Source organism: Vicugna pacos, chromosome 1 (assembly GCF_048564905.1).
Source record: "Vicugna pacos chromosome 1, VicPac4, whole genome shotgun sequence".
Classification (NCBI taxonomy): Eukaryota; Metazoa; Chordata; class Mammalia; order Artiodactyla; family Camelidae; genus Vicugna; species Vicugna pacos.
In genome coordinates, this window is record NC_132987.1 from 76,589,446 (window position 1) to 76,616,417 (window position 26,972).

The 26,972-nt window shown below is 41.8% G+C and overlaps 2 protein-coding genes across 2 annotated transcripts in view; both read left to right on the forward strand.

The window, feature by feature from the left end:
• Window positions 1–237, forward strand: part of MORC1 (MORC family CW-type zinc finger 1) — a 144,057-nt gene extending 143,820 nt beyond the window's left edge. Inside the window, 1 exon segment of the mRNA XM_072965611.1 lies at window positions 2–237. Coding sequence (XP_072821712.1) covers window positions 2–109 — 108 coding nt within the window. The 3' untranslated portion in view covers window positions 110–237.
• A 3,228-nt stretch (window positions 238–3,465) lies between these two features.
• GUCA1C (guanylate cyclase activator 1C) lies at window positions 3,466–26,770 on the forward strand. Its single transcript, XM_072970801.1, is given in 5 exon segments — window positions 3,466–3,485; window positions 4,173–4,335; window positions 4,337–4,355; window positions 23,386–23,537; window positions 26,702–26,770. Coding segments are annotated over 5 exon segments (423 nt in total).
• Window positions 26,771–26,972: the final 202 nt, after the last annotated feature.

Sequence of the window (26,972 nt, forward strand, 5' to 3'; positions counted from 1 at the left end):
TTTAAATAAAGGGACTACAGATTCAGGACACAATCTTCCTTCAGAAAAAAAGGAAAGTACTTCTCACACTTTAAAGTCAGAGAAGACATCTCATTTTTTTAAATGCTAATAAGAAAAAAAAAGGAAGATTCTTTAAAAAAAAATCTTCTCTGTACTTGTTATTGTAAAGTTCATCTTGTTTAACACTAAGAAAGTTGTATTTAGAAATAAAGACTGATTTGGTTTTTATATTTCCCAGTGCTGTTCCCTGACTCTTCCTTTTCTTTGAGAAACCATTTCCAGAGTTCTCAAATTCCCATGTGAGCTACTAAGAAAGATGGAAATGTCGTTTAGGCCTAAATTTTGTTTTCATTAAAAGGACTGTATAAATCTGGAAAACAGTGATTTTTAAAAACTATATACAAACTATATACAAAGAATCACCTCCTCTTGGAACTTGAGTTGTAAAAGAAAGACATTATTCTCTTTCTCTTTTGCAGCCGATACTCAGTAAACCACATAATATAAATCCCCCCAAAACTTTCAAATATGGTTTATATGATAATTTTATTATTGAGTTATAGTAAAAGAGTAAATCTTCTCAGCATAACGTGAGAACTGTGTTTTTCATTTTCCTTGATAACTGTTTTATTTGGAAATGTCTGCAGCTTTGGACGAAAGCAATAAAACATTTAATTTTGTAGAATTATGTAATTCTAATTTTATGTACACGCACATAGTACAAAATTCAGAACATGTGAAATGGAACATGGTGCTAAGTCTTCACCCCATTCTTGGTTTTAGCTACTTAATTACTCTTCTCAAGAGGCATACTTTGACCAGTTACTGGTGAATTTATCCAAAATCAGTCAATGTATCTAAACTCTTATAAATCATTACATGGATATACATATGGATATAAAAGTAGCCAAAAGATGCTGTTGTTTTTCCACTTAATATGCCTTCAAGATCATTTCACATCAGGATCAGTGCATATAAGGCTGTCCCATTATCTTTAAACTGCTCTTTATTATTTCAGTCTATGGAGATACCAAAACGTATTTAACTGTTCTCTTGTGATGTACATTTACATTTCTCTCATCGTTTGGATCCACATGTGCACAACAGTGAACATTCTTGTAAATATGTTCATTTCACAATGTGCAATTATCCTTGTTAAATAAATCTCAGAAGCTGAATGGCTGGGTCAAAGAGTAAGTACATTTTATTATTCATAGATATTGCCTAATAGACTTCATAAAAATTGTATTAATATACACTTCCCCAGCAATGTGTAAATGCCTGTTTCTTTATTCCTTCACCTACCCCATGAATTATCCAACTTTCTTACGTTGCTGATCAGATAGGTGGAAGGTGTTAAATACGTGTAGCTTTAATGTACATTTCTTATGAGTAAGGCTGAGCATCTTTTCATGTTTAAAATTCATTTGAATTTAAAAATTTTTCAGTTTGGTGGTAATGTTCCTACTGACTTACAGGAACTATTTTCATATTTCAGAAATTATCTTTTTTATATGACGTGTCTCACAAATATTTTCTCATAAATTTTCATTTTCTTTTATTTTCATGGTGAGCCATATGGGATTTTTAAAAACTTTTGGTTTAATTTCCTTTTGTTTATGGTTTCTGGGTTCTTATGGTTTCTGGGTTCTTAGTCATAATTAGAGAGTACTTTTCAGTGCTAAAATTATAAATAAATTTTACTTTGTTTTCTTAGAATAATTTTAATAATTATGTTGTTAAATCTTTGATTCATCTAGAATTTAGTTTGATATAAGGAATAAGTTAGAAATCTAGTTGTGTGTATGTTTCCAAATAACCCTAATATTGTTCCAGAATTATTAATAGAATAATCAGTCTTTTCCCCACTGATCTGCTGTGCCATCTTATTGCATTTTAAATTCTCATTTATATTTGGGCTGAGTTCTTAAAAAAAAAAACAACTCTATTTTTTCCATTAATTGTTTCATCTTTTCTCATGTCAGACCCATGTTCTTCTGGTAGCGCTAGTTAATAATTTTATTTTTCAGCATTTTCCTCTGTATCCTTGCATGTGTAAATCTCATTCAAACTTAGAATTAGGTTTTAAGTTACCACCCACCCCTCGAATTGTATTTGTATTTTGTTGGGTGTCTGGTAATGTTATAGGTTAATATAGGGAGACGTGCCTTTTTAAAAAATATATATCAAATCTTTCTATCCAAGACCAAAATATGCCTTTCTATATGTTCAGGTCTTCATTAGTGACCTATATTAGTATTCAAAATGTTTCTTCAAATACATCTAGCACATTGTAGTTACATTTATTATAATTAATTAGATTTATTCTTTGCCTTATTATAAGTGAGTCTTTTTTCCCATTATCTTATGACTGGTTAATGTTTTATTAGCAAGACTTGTGATTTTTGGATATAAATATTGTACCCAATGTAAGAATTCTCTTTTAGTTCAAGTAATCATTGTACAGATTTTTAGAGCATTATTTATACAACCAAACACAGTTTTTGGATCTCAGGTCCTTGCATTCTTGATCTATCCAAAATTTTCTCCCCACAAGGGATTTTTCTGACCCCTGAAAACTTTCATTACCTAACTCTGCCATCAGTATCCATCCTTCCTTTAATCTAAAACTTGGTGATTAGTCAATGTTAATGGCGATAAGAAGTCAATGCCTCTGAGCATTTTTCTGGCAGACATTTAGGAAGAGTCCGAGGGGGGACTTCCCCAGAGAATGGCTTTTGAAGATTTTAACAGAATATTCCTCATATTCCTAACTGAATAATCCCCAGGGCTGAGTCCTCATTATCTCATCTTCTTTCTTTCTACTCTGCATAAGGAATCTCATCCATCCTAATGTTTCAGGTAACACCTCCAAATGAGTAAGTTCCACATTTCTCTGACCTTACTGAATACCTGTTATTTAACTCTAATTTTGAAATTGAAATTTTCTATTGAAAGTCTACGTAGGTATGTTTGAACGAAAATTAACTGTAACCTCCTCACTTCCTGTCAAGGCAGTTCATTTAGGCCCCAGTGGCTCCAGTTCTTGGGGGACCTGGGGTTTTAAACAAGTAATCAGGACTAAGGAATGGGGACCAAAGCAGTGACTAGACTATTGAACTGAGTCAACATAGGAGCTGGGGGGAAAAAATGGAGTAAGGTTAGGAGAGCCATACTTTGGATGAGATGCTGCAGATGGAAATGATGTAATTCTATTATTCTTAAGTACGGTTGGTAGCAAAATGGCTTGGGAACCACATGGGGCAGTTCATTTCCGTTATTGGGCATGGATACAGTTCTTAGGCCCATTGGCTCAGCTCTCAAGTGCATTGGCAGTTGGGGCTTGGCTGGGACAAGATAAGCTCAGGAACTGGAGTGGGATAAAAGTGGCAGGCAGAGGGCATAGGGAGATGCAGACTTGAGAGACAAAAGACAACAGAAAAGGGAGGTGCAGAGACAAGTTCAATGCCGGAAGACACAGCCCGGTATGTCCCTTTATCTGCAGACCACACTCTACTGCCTACTACATCTAAAACTTCTTACTGCTAACTACCTGGTACTCATTTCCCTCTTCTATACATAGACTTCCTTTTAATTTAACAGTACTCAGAATGTCTAATTTTTCCATGGCTTAAAAACATGCTCTTCATCTAAGTTTATCTTCACAATATTCAGGTGTGAGAAGGCAAATTCTCTTGATACTATTTTACAGATGGAGCAACTGAGACTTAAGAACTACCATGTAGTTAATAAGCAGTGAGCAAAGCCTAGAACCCAGGCTTCCTGATTGCAAATCCAAGTTCCTTCCGTTAGACCCCACCGTACCACTCAATAACGTAGGCTTAATTGATGATTAACAATATGACAAGGATTACTCTCTCTAAAATAGTCTCTGCCCTTCACAGAAAGCTATCTCTGAATGGCAGTAAGCACAGTCTCATCAGTTGGTAAGTGACCTTGGTCTCAACATTATACAGATGAGTCAGTCTCATTGGCTTTCTACACTCATTTAGCCTAGAGCTGTATGAAGTTTAGAGTAGCTTTCTAAGGGTATCTCTTGACTTCAAGTTTTAGTGAAGAGTGAGGGATTAAGTCCAGAGAGACCTAACGTGAAAACAGACTGAGAAAAAGCTGTAGACCATGAATCATGATGGGGAATAGCGAATCTCTAGCAGTGGTCAGACAGCAATTCCTGCATAAGAGACCTATGTGTGGTATGGAGGATTTATGATGGAATAGCCACCTGGTCTGCAAACACTGCATGAATTTAAGACACTCTTGGGTCTGCAAGATCTGAATCAAAAGGCCAGTCAACAAGTTGATCAAGTCTATAATAACCTTTGACAGAAACAAGGTAAGAACTTTAACTTATCATTTGGCTATGGTTCTACATTTCCCCCTTTTTTCAATATAAAATAGCCTGAGGTAAAATGTGTGTGTTCCACTGAATCGGGTGGTGTTCAGAGAACCCACAGGTGGTAGGTAAGTGAGTCATTAAACACATTTAGCACTGCTGGCATGAAAATAATTGGGAACTAGCCTCTCCGCCCTTGGAAATGTTCTGCATGTAGGGAGTTATTTTAAAATCAAATTAACTCTCGGCATGGAATTCTAATGCTATCGTTTAAACAAATCTAATAAGTGCAGACTGATTTACAGAGACTGTTTTCAAGGTATTTAATGCATTGGTGACATTTTATAGAAAAGCAAATTACAGGAATCTGCTTTTAAAAGTGTGATTGCATCTAGATTGGCAGATAAAATCAATACAAATTAGCCAACACATTGTTCGTACTCAAATCAAAAGTTAGAATGCTTCATAATCTTTTTTTTTCATATCTGACCAATTTAGTTTGTGGAAAAATAAAACAATTTAATTTTAAATTCAGATAAATTTTCATTTCTGAGGCTTGTTACTCAACTGTTGTTTGAATTTACTCATTCCTGAGGCATTGTAGCACATTTAATTTTGTCTTGAAAAAATACAAAAATAAGAAAAAATATGGAATAGAAAAACTAAGACCAAAAAGTAACAATCCAAAATACTAGACTCAGGTTCTCTCTGCCTGCTTTCCTTGGGTATCCCAGTTGTTTTACCTGTAGATCTGTATATTTCAAAATGTGCTGCTGCCATCCAGGAAAATGGGAGGGGGAATACTCACGGAGGAGCAGATGACTTTAGAAGGCTGTGCGTGATAATACAAGAGAAAGAAGGGATCATTAATTCAATGCAGTTAAAACCACTGGCTGTCCATTAAGATGTATGGAATCTAACGTAACCTTTTGAGCCCTTTTCTAAAGCCGAAACCAAAACCAAAACCAAAACAAATAACTTAAAAGAAGGTAACTGCCAGGAACTGGAAAGGATTAAACCTGTGCAAAATTAACAGCTATATTAATCCTTGTAGGAATGTCAGGGAAGGATTTCTTTTAGGACAATTTTGTACTTTGTTCATTGTTATCCACATGAGTTAAACACTGCCTGCTTAGCGTGACAGTATGTTCCTCCTCATTCCTCCTCCCAGATTTTATTAAGTGTAGATGCAAGCAAACAGAGCTCCGCCCCCAAGGAGCTTACAAATCGGTGGGGAAATGAGGCGGATCCTACTTTTTTTCTTAAGTATGTTCGCTATCTGCTGTGGACTGAATGTTTTTGTCCCCCTTCAAATTCGTATGTTGAAATCCAAACCCCTAGTGTGACACATTTGGAGGTGGGGGTCTTTGGAAGGTGATTGGGTCACGACGGCAGAGCCTTCCTGAGCGAGATCAGGGCCCTTATAAAGAGGCCCCAGAGACCTCTCTTGCCCCTTGTGTGAGAACACAGAAGACCATCATCTGTGAACCAGGAAGTGGGCTCTCACCAGACACTGAATCTGCTTGTGCCTTGACCTTGGACTTCCCAGCCTGAAGGACTGTGAGAAACACATTTCTGTTTAAACCTCCCAGTCTGTGGTATTTGTGTTACAGCAGCCTGGGCTAAGGCAGGATCCTGTGTGCACACTGGTATGTTGTCTGTATCTGCCCCTGTACGTATCTCTTAGCTCTCTTTCTCTCCGTGTGTCTTTCTCTGTGTTTCACTTGTGTGGCTGCTTCTGTCCCACTGTGCCTGCTGTGAGCAACCTGATTTCATAGTGGACGCCTGAGGCTCCAGACGGTGGCTTCTCAGGCTCTGACGGTACCCCTGAGGGTTGGAAAATGAGCTGTTGTCAAGCTCTTTATTCTCCAAAGGTGTTGATGTCACACCCCAGGCCCACGGTTCTGTTGTTGACCAGGATTTATGAGAGCACCGTGCATGTGAGGGGCTCACGTGCCAGAGCAGGAACACAGGGAGGAGGGCTGGGTGGAAACAGGAAGCGCTGTGTAAGTGAAGCGGCTGTCGAGGAAGCAGGGCAGACGGCGTCCCGACAGGCAGCCTGGGGTGTGTGCGCCACTGGAGAGAGAATCCCCTCGGTGACAGTCATGGGGTGGCCGAGCCCCGCAGGAGCTTACTTTAAATGACTTGGAAATTCTACTGCTATTCATGATTTATCAGAGAGGTTTTATGTTTGCTTAGGAAGCAAGTGAACCCAGGCGGAGATGATGCCATGAAAGGTGTGGGGATCTCAACATAAAATCGGGTCATAAAATGAGAAGGGTAAGGGTTGCTCATTATCAAGTGACAGGAAGAAGTGCTATGCAATTATGCACAGGAAAACAGAAAAGCCATATATTTAATTAGATCAATAAAACTATCAGCTGTCCAGAATCCTGGAGGGTTCAGTCTTTCTGTGGAGCTCCTCTGCAGTTTATTCTGTGTGGAAATCTGTCTAAACCACATTTCTTACTTTCCTGCTTCCTCAGAGTGCTGGTGAGACATTTTCTTGCTCCCAGAGTCATTATTGTGAACATTGGTTGTTACATTTCTGAAAAACCAAGAAGCACGTATGTCGATTGAAGTTGCTGGGGCTATGTTTCCGAATGTTAACCAGTCTGCAAATACGAGCTTCTGTTATATTTTGGTTTTTGTTGTTTTTCTGTCTCTGTCCTTGCTGTCAAACACACCTTTCCCAGCTTTCTGATTGTTACAACACTAATAAGTTTCCAATCTCTTTTTACTCTGCCATTCTTAACTGGCTTTGGCTTGTACTCAAGTTAGCCAAGCTTATTAGAATAGGTGCTTAAAGTAAAAGCAAATAGATCCTGAAATTCAGAGCATAAAATTTATAACAGTTTCTTTGGCCAATCACACACCCTTGCAGGTTTCTCCTTGGCACTCAGTAATAATCCCTAATGCTTTCTGAGTGCTCGGGATGTGCCTACCACTGTTTCAGGCGTAGCACATAGACTGACCCAGTCAACATACAATGATAATAGCACGTGCTTGACAGCAGTGGCCATGACGTTGGCGCCTCAGGCTCTAGGGAAGGTCATTGACCAGGGCCCCAGGTGCATCGCTTTGCAAGCCATCACTGCACTTCAGCTGAGTCTGTGCCTACATTTAGATTACAGCCAGTGATCGAGTGCAGCAGAAATAAGGTCAACCCTTATTGACACAGGGGACTCCTTTGTCAGCTGGCTTTGGCTCAAGGACTCCCTTCTCTCGCTCTGCTCACCTGGGTCAGCTTAGCATCCTGGTCTGGCAGCTCGTTCAACCTTCCCTGACTTGTTCTGTTTTACACAGCATTTTTCCAAATAAAATCCTAAATTGGGATTAATAGTTCTAATATCCTAAGAGTAAGAGTCATAGAAACAGAGCCCAGAGAAAATGTAAGATAACAAAACAAACCAGAAAAATTTCCCCAACCTATCAGACACACATTTCACAATAACAAGTATTTGTTATTGCGCCAGGCATGTCTAGTACAGTAACAAATAGAAAGAGATCAACCTACAGCATACGCTGAGTTCTGTAATCTTCAGAAAAGGGGAAAGAATGGAAATCAAAACAGCATTGAGCTTCATAACACCGTCACCAGAGGCTAGAAATCAATGGTGAAAAGCCTCCAAAATTCTGAGGGGAAAAGTATCAAGCCAAATCAATGTGGGAGGAGACATTCAAGGACTGAAAAATGTACGTCACGCTTAATTTTTCTTAGGAAGCTACTGGGCAGATGCTCCAGCAAAATGAGGGAACCTATCAACAAAGAGGGAGAGAGTGAATCTGACACAGGAAAAGAGGCCTGGGCAGTCCAGGGTCACGGAGAAGGGAAGTGCACACCAGCGGCTATGCAGAAAGCCCAATGTGCTGCTAGTCCCCACTGAAAAGGAAGAAGGGGACTTGCGGAGGAAACCCTGAAAAATGACACTGATGGGTTGTCTACGATGTTTAAGGATTTCAAAAACAACATTAATTCATTAATTGATACTTAACCAATCTGCTGGTACATTTGAAAAGACTAACAAGGCTAAGCACAAAGAAAGCACAAAGGAGATTTAAAATGAAGCAACTAAAATTTTTTACTACGAAAATTTTACACATTCAGAGTGGAATATCTAATGACCTCTAATAGACCATCATCCATCTTCAACAGTTACTAAAGTTTTGTCACTTTGTTTCATCTGTACTCCTACATTTTCCCAGGATTTTTTAAAAAGAAAAAAAAAACAATCAAATGTACTATTTCCTCTGCAAATGCTTTATTATTCATCTAATACCAGTAAGGACACTTTTTAAAAGGTAACTTCTATGCCATTATCAGACAGGACAAGGTGACAATAATCCCTAATGTCATCTAATACCTGGTCTATGGGCAAATGTCCCTGCTCTCTTAAGCATACTTTTTTTATTGTTCCTTAATCTGAATTCGGATCCAAACAGGATCCATACATGGAAATCGGGGTTATGAGTTAAGTCTGTTTTTTCTGTAATAGTTTCTTACCCACTTCCCCACTCCATTTATGTTACTGATTTACTAAGAAAAGTGAGTCATTGGTCCTGTAGGATATCCTGCGTTCTAGATTTAGTTGGTTGCTTTCTTGTGTCATCTAACTTGCTTTCTGTTCTTCATATTATTGGTAAACTGGTATTCAGCTGAAGAAGCTTAAATAGATCAGATTCATTTGTTTGGCAAGAATATTTCGTTAAGCATGTAATTACTGGCTGTCTCCCTTTTTGTGGATTGTCCATTAATTTCAGGAGGTGTCAGTACAATGAGGCAATTATTAACTCCATGTAAAATAAGGAAGTCAATAATTTAGGACTACCAATGGGCTATGCAGAGAACAAAATTTACCGGAGTCATTAAAATGAAACTTTTGACTTTTAGATTAATCTGCATTTGTGAGGGTATGGAGGAAGAACAGTGGCATGCTGGGAAATGTTTAACAACTAGTTTTCTGGGGGGAAAATAGCCCTGGTAACATTTGCTGATTTCCATGGTGTAAATACTCCCACTGTGGCCAATTTCAAGCTACCAATTATTTTTCTTTAATTTTTTTCTGATTCAGTGTATTTACCCATTCTTTTGTTAACATCATTCTTTTTTAAATTTTTACTTATCATTATTATTTTTTAATGGAGATACTGGGGATTGAACCCAGGACCTTGTGCATGCTAAACCTGCACTCTACCACTGAGCTATACCCTACTCACCAAGCTACCAATCATTTAATATTTGGCTTGCAAAATTTCTGAAAATTTAACAATCAGCTCATACCAGCAGTCAGAATAAGCTCCAGCCCACAACTGGGATGTGTACGAGGTTCACAGAGTTAAATACTTGTTATTTGCTATTGCGGGAAGTAAACAGATAAAGTCTAAAACTGATAAATAAAGCCAAAAGCAGAATAAGCATCTCAATTACATACATGTAAGTAACAAGTTAGAAAAAAATAACCAAAAAGATCAGTTTTAAAGTATAAGACTTTGCATTTTAGATATGTGCACGAATGATGTACATGATGAAAAGTAAAAAACTGATTTTTGAAAATTTTATAACACAAAAAAGAAATAAAAAAAGATAAAAGATATTAGCTAAACTTCATAAGTAAGGTCAGTGATGAAAACTGCTCTCCTCAAAAGTAAGGTCCGTCTCTGTTCAGGGAACAGATTTTTTCGTTTCTACAGCTAGGAACTGTCCATTCCACCATGGAAATCCTCCCGACTTGGAAACTGAGGGTCTAAACCTGGTAGTGAGTAACCTCCTCAAAACATGAAGTCTCCGTGCAAAGTACAACACGATCAAAGCTTGCGGCTATTGTGGTTGGTACGACACCCACCCAGGGTGGACGGTGGGATTTGCCGTTAGGTGAGCTCCAGGGACTGACCAGGGCCACCTCCTCCCCCGACGTTTATGCCACTGATTTGCTGGGGAAAGGGAGCCATTGCCTAACGACTCACCGCAGGGCAGAAGCTGAGGAAAAGTGAGCGCTGGAGCTGGGTCTGGGCCAGCACAGATACTCCAAAAGCAAGAAGCACTGTGAGTGTGTAGCTCTTGTTGCTGGCAACTGGTTCCTAAAAGGCAGTGAAAATGGCCATGGGCTGCGCTATTCTCACCTGAGCCTACACACGCTTCACCTGGAGACGGATGCAAAACGCCCAGTTCCCTGGAAACGTCTTCCTATGCTAGGCGTGAACCCGCGCGCTGGGCTCTGTGCATACAGAGTGCATGACGTGAGCTCACTCCCGCTCTGCTGAAGTCCGGGCAGGGCCTGGCGACGAAGGAGCACCCAGCACTGCTGTTCGTCCCGTACCCTTCATGCTCCAGCCGCACCCCTTTCTGCACACTCCATCTTTAGTTTGCTCTTCTTCACATGTCCTTTCTCTTTTGAAATGCAAGTGGTGCATGAATTCTTCCTCAGGGAACAATGTGCAGAAATTTGAGGAGTAAAACTGATGAAGTAATCGTCCCCGCCAAATCCCGCACGCCTCCCCAGACCAGACACCCAGCATGGCGGCATGAAGTAGATGCTGAACAAATGTCTACTGAACCATTAAATAAAATAACAAGGGAAGTGACAACTCTAGGGCCCTCTCTTCTGTATATGCACTTCTTTCCTTTCCGTTCCTCTCTCTCTCTTTCACCCCTTTTCCCCATTTATTTATTTATTCGTTTAATTTTTATTTGTTGTGGGCTTTTTGGGGGTGGTAATTAGGCTTATTTATTTATTTATTTAATGGAGGTACTGGGGATTGAACCAGGACCTCCTGCATGCTAAGTACAAGCTCTACCACTGAGCTACACCCACCCCATTCTCCCATATTTATACTAAGGAGGGCCACTGTGTCTTCCAAGTTATAACTTAGTGCCCAACTGGAATGATTATCTCAGGGGGAGTTTTAAAGTGTTTGTGTGTGTGTGTGTGTGTGTGTGTACCTGGTAAGAATTTCAGCTTGCATACTCAGGCATTTAAGAAATGTACTTTAGTTTTCCATAATAAAATTGTCTTTTGAGTCCCCATTTTACCAAGGAGATTTCTCCCTCCACTTTCCAGGGCTGCATATAAACTGCGTGGGTGTTGATACCTAGAACTCAAGGTATTATTAAGAGATCAGGGGAGCATCTGTCCACACTGGTAGGTGCTGAGACAGACACTCTCCTCATCTCCTGCTTCACTCAGAAGGCTGCTGGCTCCGCAGGGTGGGGCCTCCTGGTCACTCTCTGTTTATACTCTTAGGTATGAAAGTCTCTTAGGCTGGCTCAGGATTGTCTGACCGGAGACTCCTTACAGCCTTTCCTCCCAAGCTATGCCAGATTCAGGGGAACTTGGTGAGTTTCTGTCCAGTCAATCACAGGTGCTTCTGCTCTTACATCTGCCATCGCCAGTGGTTTCTCTTGCCCAACCCTCTGACTGTTCTCGACTCTCACAGAGCAGTGCCCGTTCCCTCCCCCTCCCCCAGTGTCCTGCAACCCTCTTTTCCTTCCCTAGTCCACACTTCCCCAGTCTATGGAATTTTTATCTACCTGTCCTCAAAGGAGTTCACAATCTAGTGGGGTGACAAATGCAGCCTCAAAAAATTAAAGTTAGTAAATAAAGAATCAGACATTGAGAGAGGGCAAAGCATTGTACTAACTCTCTAGTTTCAAGGTTCCAGATGGGTCTTGGGTATTATAGGGCTGCTTTTAAAATTCTGCCTGGTATTGTGACTAATGGTCCAGCCTGTTCCTAGACAGGCCAGCTGGATGGATGGACTAGGGAATTCTTCAATCCCATCCCAGCAGGGCAGGTAATAGCAGAAAAATCACACTCAGATTTTGGAGAGGTGTGGGGATGGGGGTGAGTAGGTAAGGAGAAGACATGATTTTCTGTGCCCCCAAAGAGTTTACAGTCTAGCTGATGAAAGTTATGTTGAGATCAGATGCCTTAAGAAAATAAGGCAGTATAACATCACAAACTATAGCAGGAGTATGGTGCTGTTCAAGGGTACATTTACTGGGACCAGAAGATGCAACGAAAACTAAGTTGTAGTTTTGGTTAGAAAAGGTTTTCTGGAGAAGTTGAGGCATGTTGAGGTGTTGAAAAAGTGAAGAACTTGAACTATTATGAATAAAAGCTAATGTTTAATGAAAATTTCTGTGCCTGTCACTGTCTTAAGCACTTTCTGCTTATTATCTTACAGAATCGTCAACAATAATATAAGAGTAGATATGATTTTTATCATTCGCATTTTATAGATGAGGCCACTGAGGCACAGAAATTAAGTGACTTGCTTAAAACTACACAGCAGAATTGGAATGCCGGCAGTCTGACTCCAAGGGCTGCAGTCTAAACTGCTATGGTATGCCACCTTTAACAAAATTGTTCAGTATTTCAACGAAGAGAACAGCTTAAATTAAAGTACAAGGTAGGAGAGAGAAGGGTCAATGGGGACCTAACTAAGGCAGAGGGTCACTGCTGAAGTATAGAGTGTAACCAGGGAGCACACATTCCACGCACCTCAACTGTATCTTTTACTCCATACAGATAGCCAGTCTGTTGTCAGGACTACATTTACTCTTACACCATGGCTGAGAAATGAGGTGCTCACAGCACCAGATGCAGGAGAATCTCAGAGCAGAAGGCCAGCCCTCAGCACCTCTGGCTCCTGGTCCACAGCCTTGCTGCCGTAACAGGTGTGAAGGTAAGCATTCAGCCCTCAGGGCCACACCTAGGCATTTGGGTGTGAAACCGTGGGTTAAATCCATTTCACCCGCCTTCACTAATCAAGGTCGTTTTAAGACTTGCATGCTCTCCAAGCAGCACGTGGCCTAAACAATAAACTGTTTGCCAGAGTTGTTGTCCAGGAGCTGGAGTCAGCTGCCTCTAGTTGAAGCTGAGCTGATTAAGACTAGATAGGACCATAGCACAGGGAACTAAATTCAATATCTTGCAATAACTTGTGGTGAAAAAGAATATGAAAATAAATATATGTATGTTCATGTATGACTGAAGCATTCTCACAGAAATTGACACAACATTGTAAACTGACTCTCCAATAAAAAAAGGCCAGATAGGAGCACCCACCCTCCAACTGGGCATGCGTGCTGGGTGACCTTTTGAACTGTAGGGGCATGTAGCCCAATTACGCCTGCGCAGAACAAAGATTAGGGCACCTTTTTCCAATCTCCTTTCCCCACGCTCCCCCACGCCCCAAAAGCCCTGCTGCTTCATTCCTCATCCCATAAATACCCAGGCCCCTGGCCTTTGGGGGGGGGGGAAGTTTAGTTGTTCTGTCCTTCTGTCTCTTTATTTGGCTCCCTTGCTGCGAGTAACTCTGCCTCAAAATCCTGGCGTCTCAGCATCCTGGCTTGCTGTGTTTAGGGCAAAACAGATCTGGTTCTGTTGCAGGTGCTCTCCAAACAGCACCATCAGCTCAAACTGAATCTGAAGTTCTCTAAGAGTAGTCTTTTGTCAGATACCTACGTGCAGGAGGGCAGGAATGGGGTAATAGATGCCTGACTACTGGTACGGAAGGGAATGGTGGGGGAAAATGGAAGAAGGCTTGTCAGAAGCTTTGCCTCCTGTAAGATACTGAGGTGTTATAAGGAAGGTAAAATAATTTCTCTGAATTCATGGGTTTTGAACTCAAAACTTAGAGTCCAAGCTCACCTATGAGACAGGCCTATAAGTCAAGAGACAAGACATTAGGGTGAGAAGTAGTGACTTAATTTGGAAAGCTAGCAGACCAAGAAGATGGCAGGCTGGTGTCCTGTCTTAATTCGGGGTAGAGTTAAGGCTTCTCTTATGCTGAAGAAAAATGGGGAAGTGAAAGGGTGAAGGCGGGCTTGCAGACTTCTTGGAGCCACCTGGCCTTCAAGGAAACATCATTCTTTGTTCTTGCTCACGCAGGCAGGATCACAAAGCTGCAAAAATTCAAGTTGTTAGCAGTTTTTACTCAATCTCTCTTCTCTCTGCTTATTCTAAGGAGTTCTAGGCTAAAAGTGAACTTACCTACAAGTAATGGCCATAACTAACCCAGGACCATGGGATGGGAACTTTCTTAAGGAAACTTCACTTATTTGAACACAGCAACATTTCTCTAACACTCGATGTGCAGGGCTAAAGTAATAGAATGCATGGGCTAAAGAATGATGGAGGCTGTTTCAACAGGGTTGGTTCTGTTCTTCCTCTGTTAATACAACCATGAAAGAAGTGAAGGTTTAAGCCAGAAAAACAGTTGTCAGCGCTAGGATAAAGCTGAGCACTGGGATAAAACCAAAACCGCCAGTGCAAGCTCTCAGATTTAAATCAGCAGCCTCAGACAAATCCTGCGAATCAAGAATGAGGGAATGGTGGGGAATTCTTAAGCATAGGTGACTAACCTGTTTACAGAAAGAAAAGTGAAGATAAAGGGGCAAGTTGTGGGGCTTAACAATTTCTACCATACATGTGATGGCTTGCCAATAAGTGTTCACAAATCAAGTCTTAGCTCTACTGTATCAGAAGCCCTTGCTATCTTTAATGAGCCCTTCTGTGAATCTCTTGTAACGTGACTCACTGGCTACCACGGGAACAGGGGAGGCAGCATCTCGGGAAGAGTGGGATTGTTAGGCAGTTAAATAGGAATGAGTACTGGGCAGGGGGAAGGAGCGACCCAGAAAATAACAATACGCCTGTGCTCAGGATAAGGGGCTCCAAAAACTTTCTCTAAGTGAGGGCCCGCAAAGAAGCCGGCTAGGATTAAGCGCTGCAGCTGTGAGATAGAGAAGAACCTGGCTTAACTGCACCCAACGCTCATTATACTGTAATTAACATTGCAGTTTGAGCCCCTCCCGTAGGTTTCTCTGTTTGCGTTATGGACAACCTGCACAAAAGGGATGGGCATACCTGAGCTGCAGTTCCAAAACTGAGGCAAAAGTGACCCTGCCTACATTATCACAGCTCGTGTGAAATGCTAGAGGAAACTTCGGGGTGGGGGGAAGTGTAGTACAGCCCAACAAAGGGAGGGGGTGCTTATCTGTAAAACGCAGATAATTCTGACCTCAGCCCCCACAGAGATTAACTCTACTGGTTATCAAGCTCAAATTTATATTTCCCGATGAAAAGATATGCCTACAAGTGCAGGGGTTGCTTTCCCACAGTTTCTTGTCTCTTATTGATCTGAGAGCATCAGACATTCACTCGTGCTGTTTGGGGCAGTGCTGGCCCCAGGCAGTGGTTGCCGCAGAATGAAATTAATTACATGGGAATCATCTTTAGAGTTTTGACTGTCTTCTTAATCTAACCCAGGACACCTGAAAGGGAGCCCCAGATCTACTTGAAATTCAGAAGTGACCTTTGCTTATCTGGTTTCTCAGCTTCTCTGTGTGTGAGAGCCCTTAAAAACTGGCAGGCACCCTGGCTTTTAACTTGTGTCACAATTGCTGCTGATCATTAACCCCCTGGCTGCCCAGCTTGTCTGGCCTACAAAGTGACTGCAATTACTAGAGATAAATGGCCATCTATTAGATTGTAAACCATTAGGCTGCAAGCTCTTAAGGGTAAAGACCACGGCTACTAACTTCAGAACTGCCAGCATACGTGCTCTTAGGAAGCATTTGTTGCTGAAAATAAAAACTTCATTCTTAGTTAGCACTGTATAGTTTACAAAGCATTTTCATGGACACCATCAATCAATTTTGGTCAAGCCTCTCAGAGTGTTACCTGTTAAAGATGTCAACTGTACCTGCTGACATTCGTTTAAAACTTAATTTTTATAACTCCTATCTGAACAAAATCTGTTGGAATCGTGGTTCTTAATTCTGGCTACATGTTAGAAGTGTAACTGAGCAGGACCCTATGGGGCCTTCCTGGGACAGACCACCCCGTGTACTCTGCCTGCCTCCTGTTTGCAGAAAACTTTAGCCTCCTAGGCTTCTTCCCCAAGTTCCAAAGAGCAGATTTAATCAGAAGTAAGAAAATGCAGAAACAAAGGAAAACAGTCAAGCAAGACAAAATAATAGTTTAACCATTAAACAAAGTCCAGGACCTTTTCAAGGGCTGTGGATCATATTCCGAGCTGTAGCTTTGAGCTGTTTTGCAGATACTGAAACCCCCACCAGGTGGAGGACGCTAACTTCGTGCTGACCACGAGCACATAGATCCCAGATCGGTTGGAACCAGAAGGCTGATGATGTTGATTCCCAGTTACCTCACCACCAACCAATAGAAAGAATGTCCACTAGCCTGGTCATACACCCTGAAACCGTCTCCCTCACCCTGTCTTTAAAAACCTTTCCCTGAAAGCCAGCTGAGAGTTTAGGTCTTGCGTTAGCTGCCCACACTGCCTGCTTGGCCCTGCAGGAAAGGCTGCACTTCATTCCCCCACCACGAGCCGGCATCCGTAGACTGGCCTTGCCGCACGCAGCAGAGCGGACCCAGCTTTGGCTCTGTAACAGAAGCACCTGGGGAATTAGAAATGCAGTGCCTGGGCCTCCGCCTCAGTCCAACTGAATCAAAACAGTGTTAGTTTTAAGCTGTCTGGTGGTTCAAGTGTGCAGCCAGTGCCTGCTGTTCTAGAAAGACCACGGTCAAAATAGCCAAAAACTCTGCTAGGCTCATTTCTGCCACCACCAAGGAGCTGTGAACCATGGATGCGTATGAAAAGGGGATTCTCTGTCCCAAACTATTAATTCGGAAGCAGTTCCTCTGACTGTTCTTTTAGTCATAGTCAAAGAACGACAATGCCCCCAGCCCGTGCAGAAGCCAGGAATATAGGTACATACACCCCACCATCTCGCCTGCCATTGTCCCCATCCCCTGGGCACCTCTCCCAGTCATTAGAGAACGAGATCCAGGCTCTTCTGTGGGAAGTAATGTAGGCATAGGAGACAGTCTGGCTGAATTAGGGTGTGACACTGGATTGTATTTTATCTGCTGCAATATCGGTTTAAGGAGACAGGTGCTTATGAGAAGAAACCCACATTGGCTACCTGAGGAATTTCCCTGCAAGAGGCTGCCATTGCTCTAGCTGGGTATTCCGTAACTAGCTCGTTCCGAAGTGCGCAGACTTGGACAACTGTCCTGCCTCCCCCAGGTGCACATGAGACTGGCTTCTCACTCACAGCGGGCTGGGCACACTAAGCTGGCTGCATTCTGGGGGCAGGTGGTCAGGGCTCCCTGGTATCCAGGAAACCTACTAATAACCAGGAGCTTGCTTGGTAAACATTATGAGATGCCCTCTGTCCCGGAATCCTTGAGTTTTGTGCAGTCATGGCCAAGTCAAAAACAACCGTGTCTGATATGCATAAAGATCACATTATAGAACTAATTTACCAAGCCAGCAGCAGATTTCTCATCTGACAGAGGCCAGCCAGCCTCTTCTCGGGGCGTTCCAGCAATTCCATGGCTGAGGAAACCATGTTTGCTGTTAATATAAGTGTCAGTAGGTGAAAATGGGTTAGGTCTTAAATGCTGAACATCACGTTTCCCTTACAGATTTAAAAAATTCACAGAAGTATTTAAAAAGTATTCACATGTATTTGATATGATAGCCCTTACGTTGCCTACTTTCTTTCAGTTCCTAAAATGCAAATTACATGTCCCTGACAACTGTTGATCAACCATATAACGTGTTTATCTTCACTCTCTGGGTTTCCTTGCTTCAGACCATCTGAGTAACCATTTTCAGGCAAGAACTTTCAGTTCCTATGTTGCTACTGACCTGCCACAGCTGGCAAAATGTCACTGAAAAGTGTCGCATGTAAACGAGTGAAAATATCTGAATGTCTTCAGGTTAGGGGCCGTGATGATTCATGAATTTTTCAGAGAGTGATTCCGTGAAAAGTCGCCGTAAGTTAACGCTGTGGGAGGAAACAGTTTTAATCTGAGCTAAAGTTTGGATTCTTGTTGGATTGGGATTGTTTTCCTGAATAAGAGGGTCCACTGGAATAAGTGGGGCTAACTAGTTGTCATAGTGATTTTTATTTCCATGATCTTAGTGTTACCAGAACCCAGGTGCTGTGCTTCTTGGTGAACACCAAGCAGGGCCTTGTTGGGGTTAAATGAGCTCACGTGTAAAGCAGGATGCCTGGCCCTGTATGAACAGCAAGTGTCACATCAACACCAACAGTCATCCCTGCGTCATGACTGCAGTCATGACTTATTACTCATCCAGTCCCTTTCTCATCTGCAGAATGAAGCACTGTCTCAAGAGCTGAAATTCTATGATTTATATCAGTGAAATGAAGCCAAGTTTCCCTAATGAGATTATCCGGTTCATCAATTCGTGGTTCTATCATTGGGACAAAACACCAAAGCAGATGTCTCTGACATACACTGAGAGAACATTCCAGTATCTGTTTCTCAAGGTCACTCAGGCAAACAGAGTGATGGCAGGGCCATACTGAGCAGGCCAGGTGATCTCTACAGCGAGATTTTAGCCAAAGGGTGTGGAGAAGAGCGGAATCAGGGCTGTAACGCAGGGGTGAGGCTCTGGAGAGGGGAACCGCTGAGCCGAGGAAGGACCGGCTGCACAGCGGAGGAAGGCTCTCGGTTCCTAGCCGCCGGCGTGGGTGAGACTGAGGACAGGGTCAGCTGAAGGAGCACCGGCACACCTGCCGGTTCAGCTGATCAGCGGTCCTGGAGGGGCCACGGGGGAAGTTTCCCACGGGAAACTGTAAGCAGGGAGACACTGCTGTGTACGGGGTGCTGGAGGCTAGACCGTGAGGCAGGGGCCCGGGATTCCAAAACGGATAGAAGAAGGAATATTCATCAGACATGACAGCAGGGGAGGGCAAGAGGTCCTGCTGAGCAGGATGGTATGGTGGGCGGTGCAGGGGGGCATGGGCTTGGGCTCACAAGCCTCCCAGATGCAGAACTGCTGGGAGCGCCCGGCCGGCTTCACCTTGGGCGGCCCTGGGTGTGAAGGAAACACGAGCTTCACGTGCGGCATCTTCAGACACAGCGAGTTACCTACCCTGCCTTACACGATGTGTTACCCGGTAGTTCACTCGCAGAAATCCACAGCAACATGCTGCCTTGAGTGTGTCCTGTCTAGTCAGCCTGCAGACACCTCTTCCAGAAAGAGAATTCAATCGTAAGGAACTCAGGGCACTGCTGGGTGGAAGGAAGAAAAAGTCTTAGAACAGGCTGACTGGGTTTCAGTCCTGAACCCATCTACACCCCCGTTTTGCTGCTTGAATTAGCTGATTTAACCTCTCTGAAAAACGGCTTTCTCTTCTGTAAAAATAGGAGTAATAAGGCAGCCTGTAAGGCTGTTGTTAGAACAAGAGAGAATGCATGGAAAGTGAGCAGAACAATGCTTGGGACGTGAGCTTTTCCCTATTTTTAAAATACATATATTAATAGTCATACTTGGTAATAATAAAACAATAATTTTCATATGAGTATCAGCGTTAGACTTTAACTTTCTAACTTCATTTCAAGTTGATCAGATCCGTAAAAACAACTGATTTATGGCATCACCTGGAGACTATAGTTTCCCCCTGTGGCTTTTCTGTTGCTCAGAAGCACATGACCGTTTCCCTTATTTTTTTATTAGACTTCTCAAGTTTCATCTCTTTAGTAGGGAAGAACTAGCTTTTAAAAATCTTCTTATGCTTTGTAGTTGTAAAAGGTATGTCTTAGTTTCTGTACATCTTAGAGACCATGAGAAAGCTTAAAATTGAAGTCTCTGTAAATTTTTTCTTTCTCATTTGAACCCCCATCTATGAACTGACTTAACATATGAGTGGGGCCAAACTCCCTTAGGAGCCTGAGAAACTGTCATTCCTCCATGTCTTGGTCCCTGCTTATCTCTCCCCTGTAATCTACTCCATCCGAAGAACATGATCCATAAACCTATAAACATGTTGGGATTGAAATTATTTTTGTACACAGGCTCCCACACCCTCCTCCTGAGGCTCATTGGACTGGCTTTTTCTGTGCCCTGTTTTCCTCCCTCCAACCTCAAAGGAGGATCCTGCCGTTGCCAAACTCATTTTTAGGACTTTGTGGGGCAGAATTATGAGGAGGATTGGCAGGATAAAAGAATGGAACGTTCTCGTGGAGCTGGGCGGTGGAGATTGCTGAAGTCTGAGCAGCAGGGTGTGTGCGGAGGAGCAGACGGGAGAGGAAGGGGGTGTTGTGAAGAAACCCATAAATTTCTTGCAACTCATGTTTGTTCCAGAAATGAAAGTAAAGACTTGCTGTTACTTGGAAATTAATTTTTGATGGCTGGGTTGTAGTCGTAGGACTGTGTCATTATTCTGAGACTGAACCATGTGGGTCATAATTTTCTTAATTAGTCTTAATAAGGTTATATAAATTCAAATGAGAGTAAGCCACAATGACAAAAGCCACTTGGAGAGATGGTTGGAGGTTACTATCGCCTACAGAGACCTGGATTAGAGAGACAGCTTAGGTCTGTGGTTCCCAAATCTTAGGATACATGAGACTCATTTATTAAGATGCCAACCCTTGAACCCCATCCCAGGTAGTTTTGATGCTGTTGTTGGGGCGGGAGGAGGTCTAGGAAGCCACATATTTCATTGTCCCCTAGTGATTCTGATGCAGAGTTTATGAACTCCACTCTGGCTCAAGGCCAAGAAGTGTCAGACTTCTCCGGACAGTTCTACGTGCCACGGGGGCTCCTGTAATTCAACCACACAAGTATAGACAGTGTTCCCTTGGGTCGCCCCAGAGAAAAGTCTTGGACATTCTCTATTGCATGCTTTGTGTCACATTTGCAGACGGCTCACCTTCTCTGTGGCTCTTCAATCTCCCCCTCCCATCCTTGAAACTTATAGATTAACTGAAGACAAGAATTGTTTTCTTCTGTTTTACAGAATAAGCGTTTACTTTATAACCCTCTCCAATACAAGCTTTTAAATTACCTTTGCCAGAGTTGTTTTTGCCAATGCAAATTTCTACAGAGTCTTGATAGAAAGATAATTGGAAAGAAGAGTTGGCTGAGGACTGTAAGGATTAATTTGCTGTTTTGCCTGCAGGAGTTTTTGAAAGAGTTTGCATTTGTCCAAGTAAAAAGATTTCCTCATCCATAATCGAACTTTGGCTGTAGCCAGGTTGTCCATTTTTAAACCACACAATGAAAATATTTATGCTCATCTCCTGGTGGGGTTTGCCCAGAGCTTTCAGAGCCTGGATTGGAAGGTGTTAGGACCACCCACCCACTGTGCCTCATTATAAAATACCAAATATTCTAAGGACAACATTGCTTAATCTAGCCTGTTGCCATTCATCATGCAAGTGGCACTGAAAACTGTGACCACTGAAGTGGGACTCATAATGTGAAATGAATCATCATGAAATACACAGTTTTATGGATGCACTGGAGTATCAAGTTTCCAACAAGCCAGCTCAGTCTTCGCAGAGAGGATGCTTTTGTGACTTTTTGGTAAGCATGCACAATAACCACACATGAAGTGATTGTCTTGTTTGGTCAGCCCTGGAGACGCAGGAGTAAGACCTCGGAGCAGATGCACCCGTGGTTAGATACCGTTCCACCCAGCTTACATTCTCCCGTTTCTGAGAAATAGTGGTTGTGTCCCTCCAAATCTGGAGATATGATATCCTGACGTCATCTTAAATTTCAACTCTCTAATAATGTATTTCCTCACCTCAGCCATAGCTGTAGAAGGAATTAAGAAGGCTGAGTGGTTGTGAGCAGTAGGAAAAAAAGATGGAGAAAACTTCCTTCAGGAGCCTTCAACCAGACTCTCATCTGTTAGCAGAAGTCTTATTTCTTGTAAGACGTTAATTATTGGTAGAATAAAGATTCCTGTTGTAAGAAACAAAAATCTTATACCCAAAGGTAGTGAAATGATTTTTAAATATTTTCGCACTTTATTTCTGACTATCCACATTGTAGAAAATTTTAATGTATGATACATTATGAGGGCAATGCTATAGTGATTTACACACTGGCTTCCAATATCAGAGACTGCAGTTGTCTTCAAAAAAACCAAAACCAAAACCAAAACCAAAACCAAAAACAAGCCATTAACCAGCCAAACAGGCTTTGCTCTACATCCAGAACTGCGGCTAGTTCCTCAGTTGTTTTTGTTATAAACTCGGTTGAACTAGACTCCAAAGCTTAAGTTTGACTCAAATCAAACACGTATCACTTTAGACCTATAAGCCTAAAGCCCTTTATCTTCAAGGGAAAGGTGTACTTATGTCACATCCTGTTTTGTGAATAGGACTTGACATCCCAAATATTTTAAAGAGAATGCAGGAGATGGTGTGTTTTCCTGGGCTGAATATGCTGCTACTGGCAGCCAAACCACGTGGGAGAATGGCAGAGGGCAGGTCACACGCTCCCCAGAGCTGGCCGCCTTTTTAATACAGTTGAGCTTTTGGCTGAGCAAGGTTTGACCTGTATGATTCTTAAGAATGAATGACCCAGGCTGTTTCTGTTTCAACTGAGAATATTTTATCGATTTCAAATGGGATGATGGGACCTACCTACACTTGTAACCCTTCAACAACCTTTCCTAAGATTGAATGTGACAAAATCTTTGTAAAAAAGCTCATCAATTTTGATTCATACTGAACATGATGCTGTTAAAAGGAATCCTGGAGATTAGCCATCCAAAAACTTCAACCAGTTTTTCTAAAATGGAGTACAGAATTCAGCTATCTGATCTGTTTCCCTTTAGTTAAAAAATTGGTACTTGGACTTCTCCGCGAGTAGAGGACACAGCCTGAAGGGGTCCAGGAGAAGAAAGCCCCTTTTGGGTGCTTAGTGGTGAGGACTCAGCCTTCCGTCACGGCATGTGGGAATCTTTTTATTTTTTTTTTGGTCGTAAGAAGTAGATATTTTCTCTAAAAAGGTACTCAACGTATTTATTTAAAATTACTTGTATCTATACACTTTATCCATGTATTTTTTTTTAAATAAAGTGCCAGGGCAAAGTTTTATGCCAAAATACTGTGGGTTGTGTTTAAATTGTACTCAAGGTCCTGCTTATGAATGATGACTTCTCAAATAAAAAATAATTGGTCTTCTTAAATATTTATTTCCCTTTCCACCTTGCTTTCCATCAAATGGATTTGCTGACTTTTCAGAGTTTATTGCTGCTGTAAATCTAGTAGCACAAGGGAAAAAAAAGAAGTAAAAATTAAAATGTTATTTTAAGCTGTATGTTGTTGATGGAAATGGTTCTACTGACAAAAGAGAACTACTGAACATCCTCATGGTCAGTGAAGTAGTAAAATATCCTTTGCAGGACATCATGTAGTTAATTCAGTCTTCCTCCCTGTGGAGCTGGTGACGGTCCTCCATGCAGCCGGCTGTTCTTGGGATGCATGTCTGGAATGGCTGAGGAAATGTATGTTTCACTATCCTGTTGGCTACTGAGTGTATGGCTGCATAGCTTCCATGTGCCATCCACTCTCAGGTGTACAAGTTTAACAGAGTATTTAGATGAAAAATGAAATAAATGTGATGTTCTAAAACAACTTATCTTTTTCCTCTGCCTTGGTGCAGAAAATCTTGTGGGGAGCAGCTAAAATACAAGGTCATTTATATAGCAAGAGACATGGACTCAGAATAAAGGTACCTGAGGAGCTAATCTTTCTGGGAGCTTGACTGAAGTATTTCTCATAAATTTCTCAGGGATGTCAGATCCTTTTCATCTCTAAAGTTCAAGGAGTTCCTTTATAAATATTACCCCCTACCCATCTACCAATGGAGTGAGGATAGTTTTAACCATGGTATGAGATAAAATGGATCCCAGAGCACAAGAAGTTAAGTGGGACACTGTACCTAAATAATGAAGTAAGATTAGCATTATGAGTGCAGTACACTGAATTTGCAACTCAGAATCAGATGTCCTTAGAAATGATCTGATCCAAATTCTCATTTATAGATGAAAGGAGCTGAGTCACAAACATAATGCCTGGAATAAATGTTAGCAAAACTGCAAGGGAAAATTAATGAGTAGAACTACAATTAGAATGAAATATTGTAACAAATGGACAAAGCTGTGGTCTACAAATATACTTTCTATGTAATGGCAAGTAAGAAAACCAAAATAAAACCCCAGCAGGGTAAGGAATAATACAGACTTTATAAGTTCTCTTAACACTTGATAACGCTGCATTAAAATGGAATTCAGCCCAGGTATTAAGAGATCTGAAGGAAGTACTAAATTGTAGGCAGGTTTTACAAAGGAAGTAGTTACATTTTAATTGTACTTGAAGGGCATGAAATGGTCAAGATGAATGTTTTGGAGAAGGATTATTGGAGATAATTTCTTGTGAGAGCCCTCATGTCAATAGCATGGGGCTTTAAGTAGACCACTGAGATGTGGGTGTACAGTGCAGTTTAGGGAACACTGGACCGTGTTCCAGTGTTTGAATCCCACCTGAGAAATCTAAAGCAGACCATGCAGTGGAGCAGAGGGATGAAGTTTAGGATGTATCTGCATTCCTGGCATCTGTTGGGAATGCTTGGGTTTTTCCATGAATCAGCTATGGGCCATGGTTGAGGCAGCTGGCATAGAGTTGTCTTGGATCTTGTCTGGTGAAGGAAGGAGACCTCAGAAGAAAGATGAAGGCAGACCTGGAGAGGTTCTCACCTATTTTGCACTCAATCTCTCCCAGGGGACATTTGGCCAATTCCTGAGACATTTGGTTGTCAAGTGGAGAGGGAGGGAGGCTGTGGAGCTAACACTATCTATTGTTTGGAGACCAGGGGTGTTACTAAACATTCTACAATGTACAGAACATTGGAGAACAAGAAAGAATTGCCTGGCCCAAAATATCAGTTGTGCGGGTGTTTCAAAACCAGACTTGGAGCCTCAAGGGATCAGCTGGAATCAAAAGGCATGATTCATGACTAGGGAGTTCAGGAGCATCTCAGTCATTAAAAAAAAAAAAAAAAGGTGGGTGGGTAGGAGGCTCAGAGAAAGAGTGGACTTTAAACATCAGCCATCCACAGAGCTCTGAAACTAGGTAATCATGACCATACCTGCCAAGTCAGGGCTCTCCTGCTCCCCTTATCTCGCCTACCTCCTCCCCTTTTCTCTCCTACCTCCTCCTGCTCACATTCAGGGGTCAGAGAAGGGCTCAGCAAAATGTGGGAAAAGAGTAGATGTACTCAGTGAGGGAGGAAGGAAGGAAGGAAACAAACCACAGCCCCTTGCCCATCCCTCCACATACTGCTTATACAAGAAGAGGGAAAATACAGGGCACACTGACAACTCCCTCCCTCCTTTCCACTCCGTCTTTCACTCTCACTTATTGCCTGGAGTTGGGTGATGGACAAATTCTAGAAATTTCATAATCTCTTATGACATATGCATGTAGTCTAGAATCTCTTCAGGATGTGGGAACACTGGATGTCCAGCGGAATTTCCTAGGCTTTGGGGGCCTCTGCCAAGACATTGAGAAACCTTAAAAATTTCCATCTAATAGGATGCTTACATGTATGTAACTGTTACTGAGTATTAAGTGTGAGATCTCAGCTTTCTAAGGCCAAGAGTGCTGCTTTGTTGCTGTTAATTATGATTAATCCCTGGATTCAGGATTAGTAATGCTTGGGAAGAAGTGAGAGAGAGTTGTATTTAAGACTGTGTCTCTAATGGAAATAATTTATCAACTGTTCTCCTAATGATTCATTCACAGTCAATCAAGAAAGTTATGTTCAAATTCTCAGATGACTAGTCCATTCTCTCTCCCTCTCTTTTATTATGAATTTCTACATTAGATTTGGGTTATTTAATTGGATCACCTGGGGCAGGGGTAGGTGAGGTGGAAGGATGGTTAAATCTTCCCTCTAGGAAAGCTGGGAATGTCATTTTCCCTGCATCCCCCGACGGCTTTTATGATGAAAAGGTATGGGCAGAGTGTGAGAAATTCATTGTCCTTCCAAGGCATGTGTGTCTGTCTTCCCAGTTGCTCACTGTGCAAAAGGGCACAAAAAATCAAAGGTGACAGCAACAGAAGCCAGAGAGAAAGCATTAGGTGCTTACAGGACATCCTTTCATGTTCATCATAAGATCAGAGACAGTCACTCTAAAGTTGAGGACACTGTCCGTTGCCTGGGTCCAGAATTCTTATGACAGTGACCGCTATGATTTTTTTTCTTCAGTGGGCTCTTAGGATCTTTTGTTAATTAGAATGTAGACTAGATCCCTTAGTGCTGTATAAAATAAAACTTCAGACTGTATTCAGTTCATTTAACTTCCAAGCCTCATTACCCAGAAATGACATAGAATCTTGTTTTTAACAACTGGAACAGGTTGAATATGTCAGTTTTGCTAAACATTTCCCCCAATTCTGTCACACTGGGGTAGAAATGTCACAAAATGAATTTGCTTCTGGAAAAGTTGAACTCTGATTTAATTTTTCTTTGCAGGTTATATAAGCCCTCAATGGCCAGCAAACCCTGAGTCCTGAAGAATTTACCAAATTGGTGTTTCATTAGATCCACATATATGAGAACAGTGAATTAGCTACTTACCCTGGACTCACTTTTCTTACAGAGCAGGAGTAGTGGGGAGCGGGGGTTGCCATTCAGACAAAAGCATGAACACTTCAAGCAAACCCTGCTTGTGATCTTATTGCAACTTTGTAATTTGATCCATGCATACAATTCAATTGAGTAAATATTTATTGATCATATTTAT